General features: G+C 36.4%; 1 protein-coding gene across 3 annotated transcripts in view; it reads left to right on the plus strand.

Moving 5' to 3' along the window:
- RNF150 (ring finger protein 150) overlaps window positions 1-13,551 on the plus strand; it is a 329,973-nt gene that overhangs the window by 262,259 nt on the left and 54,163 nt on the right. For all 3 annotated transcript variants that reach the window (XM_074229254.1, XM_074229255.1, XM_074229256.1), the window contains one exon: window positions 5,368-5,578. In XM_074229254.1, coding sequence (XP_074085355.1) covers window positions 5,368-5,578 — 211 coding nt within the window. The remainder of the gene's footprint in view (window positions 1-5,367; window positions 5,579-13,551) is intronic.

Below are 13,551 nucleotides of genomic sequence, written 5' to 3' on the forward strand. Positions count from 1 at the left end.
GTGTGTGTCTGTGTGTGTGTGTGTGTGTGTGTGTGTAAAATAAGATGAATTTGTCTACTTGGTTTTTTTTTAAATTTCATTTGAGGTTATTTCTGAAACTTAAAAGTATGTTGATTGAAAAAGACAATATGCGGAAATCCCAGCCATGATTCAGTGTATCTGCCAAATTTGATTCAAAATTCTCTGATTTTGACCAACTGCCCTTATTCTAGAATAATGACACCAGAATTATATTGGAATAAATGATGTCACTCTCCTTTTCTATCATACTGATTAACCAATAAACACTAGCAATATATATAGCTGAAAACAGAGCAGCCTAGTGAAGCATCTCCAATTTTTGCTGCTTACAAACCACCCTGGGAAACTTCTGTGCTTTCCCAAAACATCGATTTTGAGGAGTACTGAAAAATGATCCATATTACTTCTGAATTTCCACCAGTATTTAGAGATACAGAATCACAGATGGTAGCACAGTGTATCCAAAACAGAATTCATTACCTTTGCCATTCACTAAAAAATTTATTCTTCATTCACTTCCTTCCCTTTTTCTTTTAAGGGCACCACATCCTTGCAGTCACCCTTGCTAGATTCAAAACCTTAGAATCAACCTTGACTCTTCTGTTCTTCACCATAGATAGCCAGTGAGGTGCAAAGTTTTATCAAATTCCACCTCCACGATAGCCATCAAATTAATTCCTTTCTACCCCATCCATATAACAAGTTCCATAAATCAAGTCCTTTATCCTCTTTTTCCTGGAATATTATGATAGTTTTCTATTTGCTTCAAGTTTTTCCCCTCACCAAATTATCCTCTAAATAGTTGTCAAATAAACCTTTTCACCACATTTTTCCTATTCTAGTGGCTACTATTTACCTATAGGATTGAAAAATAAATTTCCCTGACATTTAAAGTCTTTAACTATTGAATTCCAGACTATCTTTTTATAGGAGAACAGCTCAGTGGTGCAGTGGATGGAGCACTGAGGAAGACTCATCTTCTGGAGTGTAAATTTGGCCCTCTCACTCACTCTCTGGGTGACCCTGGGCAAGTTACTTGGCTCTATTTGCCTCAGCCTCCTCACCTATAAAGTAAACTGGAGAAGAAAATAGCAAATCACTCCAATATCTTTGCCAAGAAATTCCCAAATGTGATCATGAAGAGTCTGACATGACTGAAAAACCACTGAACAACTAGAGGAAAGACTCTTAAAAAAGATCTAATCCTTCCAGTAGGAAGAACCACACCTAAACTATTGCAAGCAGATGAGGTTCTGCCAAAATCACAGAATCTTTAGTGTTCTGAGTGCTCTGAGACCATTGAGTCCTACGTCTTCCTGTCCAGAAACCCCCTTTCCCACAGACTGTATTCTATTCTTTAGCATCCACTCCCCTTCTGGGTAACTTCCAGGCTTTGCTGTCAGAGAATTCTTCCTTATGTCCGAACTAAAATTCTTTCTGTTCCTGCTTACAGAAATTCTGCCTTTCATGTCTCTTAAATACCTTTATTTGCTCCTCTTCAGTCTGATGAATTCAGAGAAATGAAGTTCAGCAACTATCTTTGTAAATTAGCAAATTGAAGGCAAGCTAATACTCTCATAATTTATAGTATCGTTTGTGGTAGAGTGTAATTCAATGAAACAGCTGAAACAGAGTAACCTAGTGAGGATCCAATATGACTACCACAACTGCACCAGTCCACCAATTAACATCAGAGAAATTTCCTTCACTTTAAAAGGAGAAACTATCAAGAAAATAAGAATCATAGACTTAGAGCTTAGAGGGACTGGAAAATCAGCTCATCAACCGCTTCATTTTGCAGATCTTATAAATCTAGAGCTGGAATAGACCTCAGAGACCATCTCAATCCATCCCCTTATTTTACAGTTAAGGTACATAAGACCCAGGGAAAGTAGGGAACTGTTCAAGATCGCACAGAATTTTACCATTCCGTAACCTATCATATTGGCTAATACAACAGAAAAGAAAAATGACAAATGCTGAAGGGGGTATGGAAGAATTGAGCCACTGTAGTTGTGAAATGATTGAACCATTCTGGAGAAAAATTTGAACTTTGTTCAACGGGGTATAAATCCATACATACCTTTTATCCAGCAAGACCCACCACTAGGTCTGTTTGCCAAAAGGAAAAAAAAGTAAACAGGGTCCATATGTACAAAAATATTTATAGTTTTTTTTTCTTGTGATGGCAAAGAATTAGAAATTAAGGAATGCCCATCAGTTGGGGAATGATGAAGAAACTGTAATATATGATCGTGAAGGAACATTTTTGTGGTATAAGAAATGAGTTGTAGAATGCTCTTGGAAAAACCTGGAAAAACTCACATGAACTGATGCAAAGTGAAATGAGCAGAATAAGGAGAACATTGTACAAAGTAGCAGCAATATTTTACAATCATCAACTGTAAATGATTTAGTTATGCTCAACAATACAGTGATATAAGACAATTCCAAGGGACTTAAGATAAAAAGTACTATCCATCTTCAGAGAAAAAAAACTGATAGAGTATGAATGCAAATTGGAGCACACTTTTTTGGAACTTTAGTTTTCTTGAGTTTTTATTTGTTCTATGTTTTCTTTAATAATATGACTAATATGGAAGTATGTTTTTGCATGACTGCACCTTTATTACCTATTTCAAATTGCTTGCCCTCTCAATGAGGGTGAAGGGAAGAGAAGGAGAAAATTTGAAACACAATTTTTTTAAAGAATTTTAAAAATTGGGGCAGCTAGGTGGTGCAGTGGATAGAGCACCAGCCCTGGAGTCAGGAGTACCTGAGTTCAAATGTGACCTCAGACGTTTAATAATTACCTAGCTGTGTGGCCTTGGGCAAGCCACTTAATCACATTTGCCTTTCCAAAAAAACTTAAAAAAATTAAAAATTGTTTTTATATATAAACTGAAAAAACTATTAAATAATTCAATCCCTGGAATTATAAATTCAATATTCATTTACTCTAATTTGTAGTTTCTCACTTACGTATTTTGAGATAGCATGTTAAATTTTATTATAAGTATTTTTTAATTATGTTGCAATAGTTATGCCTGAGAGAACAAATGCAGCCACTTCTCTAGAAGTGAACTTTCATGTGAACTTTTCTTCCAAATTTGTTTTTTTTCTCATGAATGTAGTGTACACTGAATATGTGGTAGAATATTGCTTTGTATTCCCATCTGTGCACAGCAATAGCTGATTTCCACTAAAAAAAATTAAACTTAATCCTCATCAACCTGAAAAAAAAGATAAATGAACATAGAGAACAATGAGGCAAAAAGGGAAGGAGGTCTTCCCAGGCCTCTAGTCTTTAACAAGGCATAACCAAAATAATTAACAAATAACAAACCAGCATTTTTTTGTTTTATTTTGCTCCCCTTCTAGTCCTTTTAAAGACCTTTGGTCTTGCTTTTCTTCTTACTTAAAAAAAAAGTTCTTTGCTTCAATTTGTCATTGTAATCAATGTACACAATACCTTTCTATTTCTGCTGTTTTAACTCTGAACCACCCAACTGCTCTTTCCATACTTCTATGAGTCAAATTTGCCTAGATCACAATTTATTCAGCTTTTCTCCAGTTCTTCAGCATAGAGATTGTTTCCAATTTTTTTCTATTATAAATAGAGAAACTATGAATATTTTTGTACAGATAGGCCTTGTTTCCCCTTTTATGATGTGGGTATAAAATTCTAGCAACAAAACTCTGGGTCTGGTGATATGATCAATTTTTTAACTTCATATTGTAGATTGATTTTCAAATCTTTTGGACTAGTCTGCAGTACCACTAATAATATATTAAAGTCACTTTTCCCTCAACACTTTGCCACTGTTGGATGATATTATTTTTGATGTTTCATTAGGTTTGAATTTTTAAAAAAATAATTTTTGCCTTTAAATCTAGTTTCTTTTCCTGAACACTGCTCACCATGAGCAGTCTCCAATTTTCTTACATTTACATGATCAGAGGTCAACCTGGAAAATGACCATTTATCAGTAGCAAATCTCCTCGATCCTCCATTTTCCCCCCCTTATAATTTTTCTCTTTTTTCTTGTCACATATAGGGTACATAAGATGCTAAAATAAAAATGAAAAAGCATAGTAATTTAAAGGAAAGAAAGGCCTTGTAAGAAGACCATGAAGGAAGACTTCCTTGAACAGCAGCACCAAACTCAAATCCTATCAGCAGAATGCTGGGGATTTCCAGTCTATACATGAATACACAAAGATATCTATGCCAGAAGGCATATTGGAAGTTTATCTGGGCAATCTCCCTCCCCAGTACAAATAAGAACAAAGTAAAAAGGAGTAAATTTTCATTCTTCAAGTTCAACATTTTTAAGATAATGCCTCCTGTACTCAGAGGCTTAATGGGCTGACACAGAAGAGCAATGACATTTTTGTCTTAACTCTATGTGAAACAACTAAGATAGATGAGTAAAAGTAACAGGTGGAAGATTTCACATAATTTAAAGAAGACTTTTATAAAAATTAGAGCTGTCTATTAATGAAATGAGCTGCCTCAAGAAATAGTGAGCTACTCATCATTGGAGGTATTCAAGCAGAAACAAAAAAACTTGTCAAGGTTGCTATAGAAATTCTTATACTTGATACAAGGTTGGATGAGATGACCTCCAAGAGTCTTTCCAAGGCATAAAATTCAATGAATTTTAATTTAGGTGATCCTAAGATGAATCATTGCATATACAATAAGTAGAAGGTTGTTCTAGGTTCTTTTGAAAGGTGAACTTTTCATTCGAACATCAAAAACCTCAATTTATATCTCTTTTTTAAATCATCAGTTCTGAGGTATGAATTAGACATTTCTGTCTGCCCTTTCCTTCCCTGTCTACATTTTTTCTGTAGGATAAAAGCAATTCGCACATCTTTGGGGATAATGATCCAACTGTCAGATGTTATCTCATCTATGAACAAACATTTTAAAGAAAATACCATTCCCGTTCATCAACCATGTGTTATGTCCTAAAGGAGTTTTAATCTGACTTTTGTCAGACTTGTCATACTTACAACATGACCCTCTATTCATATGGGGGATTTTGAAGGAAGAGTTTTAAAGAAACTTTGCATGTTTATTTTATTCAACTCATATACACATTATTTAGTAAATTATATGATGCTAAAAAGAAAACCATGAAGGAAGTGCTTTATTCTTATTTGAAGAAAACAAATAATATTAATAAATGCTTATTGTTGAATATACTCTAGGAATTTGAGCTCAGAGTTGTATAATTAGAGGCTTAGATACTATAATAGATTTTTTTCACCTTCTTATGTTAACATTGGTTTTATAGCAAATAAACTTTAAAATGTTTTTCTTTCTTTTTTAACCAGCCCAATGCAGACTGCATAGATGACATCCCACCAGACTTTGAAGGTTCTATAGGAGGGCCACCAACCAATCAGATAACAGGAGCAAGTGACACAACCGTAAATGAAAGTTCCGTTACTTTGGATCCTGCTGTCCGAACTATGGGAGAATTGCAAGTAGTCCAAGATGCAGATGCCACTCCCCAGGAAGGGGAGGTAAACTTTACAACCAACAGTAAGTCTCTTCTCTGTCTACAAGCTCACACACAACATTCACAAAGTCTTCTGAGCTCTCATTCCCTCTGTACCGGGTCCCCTCTTGTGTGGGGATCATTAAAGAAGTAAGAAATTGGTGATGATGATCATAAAAATATAAAATCATTTTTCCATTCTGAAGACAATGTCTGACTCTAGAGATCCTGAAGTTCTCTGAAGATTCATGGTCTTGAGTCATCAAGAAAACTCAAGCATTTGAGACAGGGTTTCACAGGTGCAATGAATGTTTTGTGGATTATAGCTAGGAGGGATCATAAGAGTCATCTACTCCCCAATGATTTTTAAAGATAAGGAAATTGAGGTTCAGAGTGGTGAAGAGACTTTCCAAGGTCATAAAGTACTATGTTCCACAATCACCATCTAAATCCAGGGGCTCTGACTTCAAAACCAACCAAGGGAAGAGGAACAAGACCTCATCAGAACTTTGATTCACTCACAGAGAAAGGTCAATTAGCTTTATACTTAAGGCTCAGAAAACATTTTAATATTGCAAACATGGCCCAATGACCTTTAGTCAATTATACTCTCAGTTTACATTTCAATTCAAATCAGCATTATCACATGACAGGCAAAAACAATATATATATATATATATATATATCATCTATTAAAGTATATAATAAATATTCTGTAATATGTATACACATATTGCACATATATATAGTATTTATATACTAGAGAATAATGTGTATATGTGTTGGAAGCAAATAAGCAATCTTATGAAATAATCACATATATTTGAATTCATACTGTTCAAAACTATAATTACATAAAATATAGTCACTAGTTTCAGCCCAGTGGAAATGTGCAGTAAAAACTCAAATGCTCATTGGAATTTATTGGAATCAGAACTTAGCTCTGTGTGTATGTGTGTGTGTGTATGTATGTGAGTGTGTGTTTGTGTGTGAGTGTGTGTTTTTGGGTTGAGTTGTGTGTGTTTGTATGTGTGTATGTTTGGGTGTGAGTTTGTGTGTGTGTGTGTGTGTGTTTGGGTGTGAGTTTGTGTGTGTATGCATGTGCATGTGAACTTTGATTTCAGCCCAGTGGAAATATGCAGTAAAAATTCAAATGCTCATTGGAATTCATTGGAATCAGAACTTAGCTCTGTGTATGTGTGTGTGTGTGTGTGTTTGTGTGTGAGTGTGTGTTTTGGGGTTGAGTTGTGTGTTTGTTTGTATGTGTGTATGTTTGGGTGTGAGTTTGTGTGTGTGTGAGTGTGTGTGTGTGTTTGGGTGTGAGTTTGTGTGTGTATGCATGTGCATGTGAACTTTGAAAACTGTACAAGGTCAAGTTTAATTTTTGTATTATGTTGCCATAAATGGGAAAAGTAAAATCTAGATGGCATCAAGGCCTGATGTGGATAAGGACAGGCAGAGAGAGCAAATGAAGGCCTTATCTATTGACAGAAGACATTTGAGACCTGTAATATATATATATATATATATATATATATATATATATATATGTATATATATACATATATATATATGTATGTATGTATGTATAGAGATATGGCTATTGGTTTCTTGATACAGGTGTTTCTCTTTCCTACAGATTCTCTCCTTTGATCATTTGTTTCTGTCTAATCTGGTCTGATTTATTGAAAGGTCAAATGAACTTCTAAATAAACTATTCCTAATTGACTGTGAATGAATATCTCTAGGGAAATAGCATATCTTAGATATTTCTTAATTTTCTAAAGAACCTGTCTTTCTCCTTTGCATATGGTAACCATTTCATAAATGCTTGCTTATGGTGAATATTTCAACCTCATCAATATTATCAACCTTATTTTAGCAATCATTCTATTGCCCTGTTTAAAAAACATCAGTGATAAAATCAATGGAGGTATTTGATCAAACAAATACTCTACCACAAATCATATGGCTGTTGATTGCCATTCCTAGTCCTGTTCTTCCTTGATGTGGTTACTCAGCTTACGGATGGGGCAGTGAGAGGGAGAGGGAAAGAGGAAGAGAGGAAGGGAGAGAGGGAGATGAAGGGAGACGGAGAAAGAGACACACAGATTGGGGGCAGAAAGAGGGAGATGGACAGAGGAAGAGAGAGAGGGAGGGAGAGAGAGAAAGAGGAAGGGAGAGATGGAGAGAGGGAGAATAAATCCAGAGATAAAGCATATATAATTGCCTGCCCAGTTTCTTTTCAGTCTCTGAGAGGAACAGAACTTTTTTTTAAATTCTGAGTACAAAATTCAGGGCTATAAGTAATGTGAGGCAAACGGTTCTTGGTCCCAGGATGCTAGCATACGGGGTGGGGAGGGGGAAGCTTCTTCCCTCAAAGGACTGCTATTCCTTAGCCTCGAGATAGGTGTCGCACCTCCGACTCCTAATCCTAAAGTCCTATGACTCTGTAGGCACCAATGTCCCCAGCCCCAGCCTTCTCCCCCAAGCCTCATGGAACAAAGCATTCATGCTGTCCAGAGAGCAGAAGTGACCATCATCTCAGAGGATGTCTTCTGCACTAATGACCACGCCCCTTCAATTCCATTTGCATCAGGAATGGCTTCAGCTCTAGCTCTTAGCTTTCCTCCTCACTCCTTTCTTTCTTAGTCATCAATGTGGCCATGTGCTATATCAGATTTATATGAAAGTCACAGAGCTCTTAAGGGTAGGATGCTTCTGGAACAGAATGTCTTTAAAAGGAGAAAGGTCTTGCTTTAAACGGTTGTCTTTCAACTCCCTAAAAGAAATGGCAAAAGGATAAAAGAAAGGTAAACTCCTTGCAAAATTGACATTTGAGAAGACTTTTTTTCTTTCATATGTACCTTTTATGTTCCTGATATTACATCTTTTAAAACCTCCAAGATCCTGCAGTTTTTTTCCAGATCACCTAGTTCTGGCTCATTTGTATGACAGTCCACATATGGCATTCATTGATTTTTATCTGTGGACCTGATCCAACCAAAAACCGACCCTGCCTTCTAGCTCCTTGAGTCCCAGAGGGCTAAAGATAGTACTAATACTGTCTTATATTTGCATAATGATTGAGAATTTTCAGAGCAGTCATACTTTCAACAAGCATTCATTAAGTTTCTATTATGCACCAACCATTATCCCTAATGCCAGAAATTCAAAGAAAGCAAAAGACCTTTTTTACTAGGGACACTATCAAAAGCATAGAACTATGGCTAATTTTATCCTTAATGTGTTACTCTCCATTTCCTACAGACTTTTTTTGTGAACATTTGTCTTTGTCTGATCTGTTCTTTTTTTTGGGGGGGGGTGTCAAAAACTCTCAAATAGAATATTCCCAAGTATTTATGAATGGTTCTTTTGGTTCTGACCATTCAACTGCTTCCCAAACCATCTAATAATACTATCACCTCACTCTCCATTTTTCTGCATGACTAACATGAAATACCTTATCTAGGCAAACTGTAGGAAAAGGGACTAGAACTTTTGATTTCCTCAGAGGTGAGAAAAGTCCCCTCCCAATGTAGGTTAAAAGTTTCTTTTCTTCTTTTGTTCTTAAAGAGTTGTTTAGAGTCCTGAAAGAGATTAAGTGACTTGCATAGGGTCAACAAATATTTTTTTGCAAAATATTTTTCAGAGGTAGGACCTGATTCCCAGATCACATGGCTACCATATAATGCTACTCTCTTCAGGAAAGTTCTATTTATAGTATTTCCCTTTTCTACTTGTTTAATAACCCCATCAAGGAAGAAAGATTACTCTAGAATAGTCTTATTCAAATTATGCTGCCCCCTTTGGGATCATTTCTCTTTAAATATGTTGTAAAATTTAAAGAAATCAAAGTCAAATGCATTGACTTATAATTTGCTGATTCTATTATCTCTTTTGAAAAATCAGACATTTGTCCTTCTTGATCCTGTTGGTATCTTTCTCATTCTCTATTATCTTTAAGAGATCACTAGCAGTGACTCAAAAATTGCATCCACTAGTGTTTTTTCCATATTCAAGGATGAGTTCATTTGAGTCTTGTGAAGTGAACTCGTCAAGCTCTCTGACCATACCTTCGTTTATTTTCTGCATGTGTTATCACTAAAAAGAATTTGCAGACTGTGAAATACCAATGAAGGTTTTTATATTGCCTAAATCTCAATGTGTATCTGCATAGACACACTATAAAATTGGTCCAACAGTATATAAGTGGAACAAATAGATGCAATGGAAAACAAGCTAGAGTTAGAGTTGAAAAGGAGGAGAGGAGTCCTCTGGACTTCTTTCAAGCTCTTTTCCTGACCCAATAATATTTTGTCTGTATTACTATATGATAGTGAGATGTGAAATACCACTACCTCTGAAGAAAAGTATTATCCACAGGTCATTGAAAACATTAAAGATATGTACTATCCAGAACATATAACCAGTGAGCAAGTCTGAAGAGTAAGAGATATCATCAAGGAACTGGATGATAGGAAGAGAGAATGGGTTAGTCATATGGCAAGAGTGAAGAATGACAAGTAGTTAGAGGGCCCCATTGGTATATTCTTGACATTTGGAAAAGTCAAGACATCCTCCAGAATCTTTAGGAGACTCCTTTGTGAAAACTCAGAAAAGAATTGCATAGAATAGGGGAGGGGGAGGGGGTGGTGCAAGAGATAGAGCACAGGTTCTGAAGGCAGAAAGACCTGAATTCAAATATGTAAATATCAGTAAATATTTACTAGCTGTGTGATCTTGGGCCAGTCACTTAATGCATTGCCTCACCAAAAAATAAAAGATTGCATAGAATGAGTCCCCATGGATGGGTTGCCATATACATTTTTGGAAGGAAACTCCTATTTGAGTATCAGCACCTTATTGACCAGATTTGATCTGTTCTCCCCAATTCAAAGATCATTCTCAGTGGCAAAACAGAGCAGAAGCAAAATAAAAATTTAGCAGTTCTGTCTTCCTGCTATTGTCTTTTCCATTGTTCCATCCATCTCAAGCCATGATCCTTTCTCTTCTTTGATGTTCTCCCTTTTCCCAATAAATCTTCAAAATTAAAAACCTTTTCCTAACTTTTCTTGTCAATCTTGACTTACTTTGAGCTTTATTCTTCTAATACCATTCTTTATACCAGCCACACTCTTGCATTCACCCTCTGTTCCCTGCTCTTGCTTGCATCTTCCATACATCTTCCTAAAAAGTGAGTTTGCTGGCAAATTCTCTGCAGTTAAGTGATTTATCCATGGTCATACAGTGAATCAGGGCTGGAGTTGAAATTAGAATTCAGATTTCACAACTCCAAATCCTTGGTTATTTCCATTCTATCTTAACAAAGAAATGAGGACATCATTGCAGAAAATTTCTTTTCCTTTTCCTCCATTAAACTATTTCCTTAGAGAGAAAGTTAAAAGCAGTTGATCCCTGGAGCCATGAATAAGCTTCTCAAGAGAACTAAATTCTTAGGTGTGATAACCTGAATGTGAAGCCTCTTTTCAAAGAATTCTGGGAATTGGATCAGCCCTTTTAAAAATAAGTTGGCTGCTGAACCAAATTTATCTCTCTCAATCTAGATTCATGGTCAGAAAATAATCATTGAAACTCAGCACAAGCTGAGCCTAAGAGGTCAGTTTGCACTTCAGCCTTAACAGCTATCAACAGCGTCACAGAGTAGCCCTCTAGAGATGTTTATCCCATACTTATTACTGAAAATGCTACAAAATCTTTATTTCAAAAACATATTTCAAATATAAATTCTTCAGCACTTCCATAGGTCTAGTGTCAGTGGTTATGGGTTTGCAACAATGGCAGCTTCCTAACACAAAAACCATAGGACTGGAAAGCTGACCACATGGGGATACAAATGAGCCTGTACATGCTCAATAGGAACCATTTCTGCCAAAAATGCAATTATCATCAGAGGCCCACCAAAGAACTATGGGGGGGGTATGCATATTTATGGAACTAAGTGGAATAGTCTTGAATATAAAGCAACCTAACCTGTGTTGGCCCTCAGCCCCTATCCATCTGGAAAGGTAATTGTGTTAGGTTTATTTTAATCAATAGAAAGTCAGTCTGACCTGATGATCTGGCTTGCTGCCCCGTCCTTTCCCAACTTGCTATCTAAGGTTAATTGAGAACTATAGTTAAGTAGCTAGGGACAGGACCTTGATCTCTGAGAATTTCACTTTTATATATGGGAATCCTTTCTCAAATGACTCTTTATACCTCTCCTCTGGGTCAGTCATTGATATTAACACAAGAGAGTTGTGTCATTGGTTTCTGAGAGAGCAAGGATCCTTTATTTGTATCTGTGGGAAGCTGGAAAGAATCAGGGGATGGGTCTGACTTTGTCAAGTTGAAAGAGTGAATGGCCACTGATGGGTAATGGTCCCAGGCTAGGACACTTAGACAAGATGTCTTTGCTATCAAGAAAGGTCACATGGGGGGAAAGGTAATAGCATCTCACACAGGGACTGTTTTCTCTTACCTGGGAAAGACCCTGTAATTATTTACCTTCTCATTCTTGAGGAACTCAGTGTATCCTTGTTTCAGAACTATGTATAACACTATTGAAAAATAATTTTAATGGTACTAGCCTCTCAGAATCAGGAATGAAGTAACTCTTCAAGTTTGTTTTGTGCTAAAAACTCATTTTATTAAAATTTGCAGCTCTTAATTAGGGAGTACAATATAAGGAAGCCATTAACTCTTGTAGGCAAGGACTTCCAATGCCACTTGATGTGCTGTGGTCATCCTGTAGAATAGAGAAGGTAGGAGGGTAAGAGAATTAGAAGTTAATTCTAGGTTTTCACCCAGACCTTGTCCTGTTCTTTTTTTTTGTTTGTTTTTGCAAGGCAAATGGGGTTAAGTGGCTTGCCCAAGGCCACACAGCTAGGTAATTATTAAGTGTCTGAGACCGGATTTGAACTCAGGTGCTCCTGACTCCAGGGTCGACTACGCCACCTAGCCACCCCCTGATCTTGAATCTGTAAGCCAAAACAGGAGAAAGGAAGACATGTGGCTGACGCTTATGGCTTTTCTGATAGTCAATGCATTTTCTTACATTTGCAAAAACAGTCATCTTTTGCTTCTTGCTCCTGCAAGAATATGCAAGTGCATCCAGAAATAAACACATGAAGATGCAGTATTGTGGTATGTGTTTGTAAAAAAAAAAGCACTATAATAAATTATTGGCTTCTTGTTCCTGCAAGAATATGCAAGTACATCCAGAAATAAATACCTGAAGATGCAGTATTGTGACGTTTGTAAAAAAACACTATAATAAATTGTGACTGCCCTCTCCATGACTTCATTAAAAACAAAAATGAAAAAAGCTGTTCCACTTTCCTATGGACAAGTGCTCTGGTTAGGACCAACGAGGGTGCCTATAAAATTTGCATTGCAGCTGGTATTGATTTACTAGCATATTCCACCTTGGAAAACAACCTTTCCAGTCATTAAAGACAGCAACCCTTCCTATAAATACCCCTTCAGGAAATATTGACACCACAATGGACTACTTCTGTTCCAAAATGGCATCTTGGAGAATCTGTATTAGACAACAATCTTTGTAACTCTTACTTCCCTGGTTATACAGATAAACATCATCCCCATTTTACTCAACCAGATAGTTCTCTACCAACAATAGCCAGAACAGAACAGCTGTCCTCTTAAGCAAAGATTTCAGAGATAAGCACATGCTTTAATGATCATGCTACCAAAATGGCAACTGGCCAACTTCCAACATCTATATGGTTTTTGATGACAATTTCCCTTGCTCTGTTATGATTTATTTGCTAATTTAAGAGTACTCCTTTAGGGTCTTACTGCCTATGTTTATCATCCTCATATTTCTGGCACCATGATTAGGTAATATTGATGATCTACAGAAGTGGAAACAGTCCTTGAAAGAATAAATCAATCCAGACATCAGAATTATTGCTGCTTGGAGAACTTGTCATATATCTGACTCACCTACCATGGTTCCCCAAAGGTGTTTCATCTCCCTAAAGAGTAGCAT

This window comes from Macrotis lagotis, chromosome 3 (assembly GCF_037893015.1).
Source record: "Macrotis lagotis isolate mMagLag1 chromosome 3, bilby.v1.9.chrom.fasta, whole genome shotgun sequence".
Lineage (NCBI taxonomy): Eukaryota > Metazoa > Chordata > Mammalia > Peramelemorphia > Peramelidae > Macrotis > Macrotis lagotis.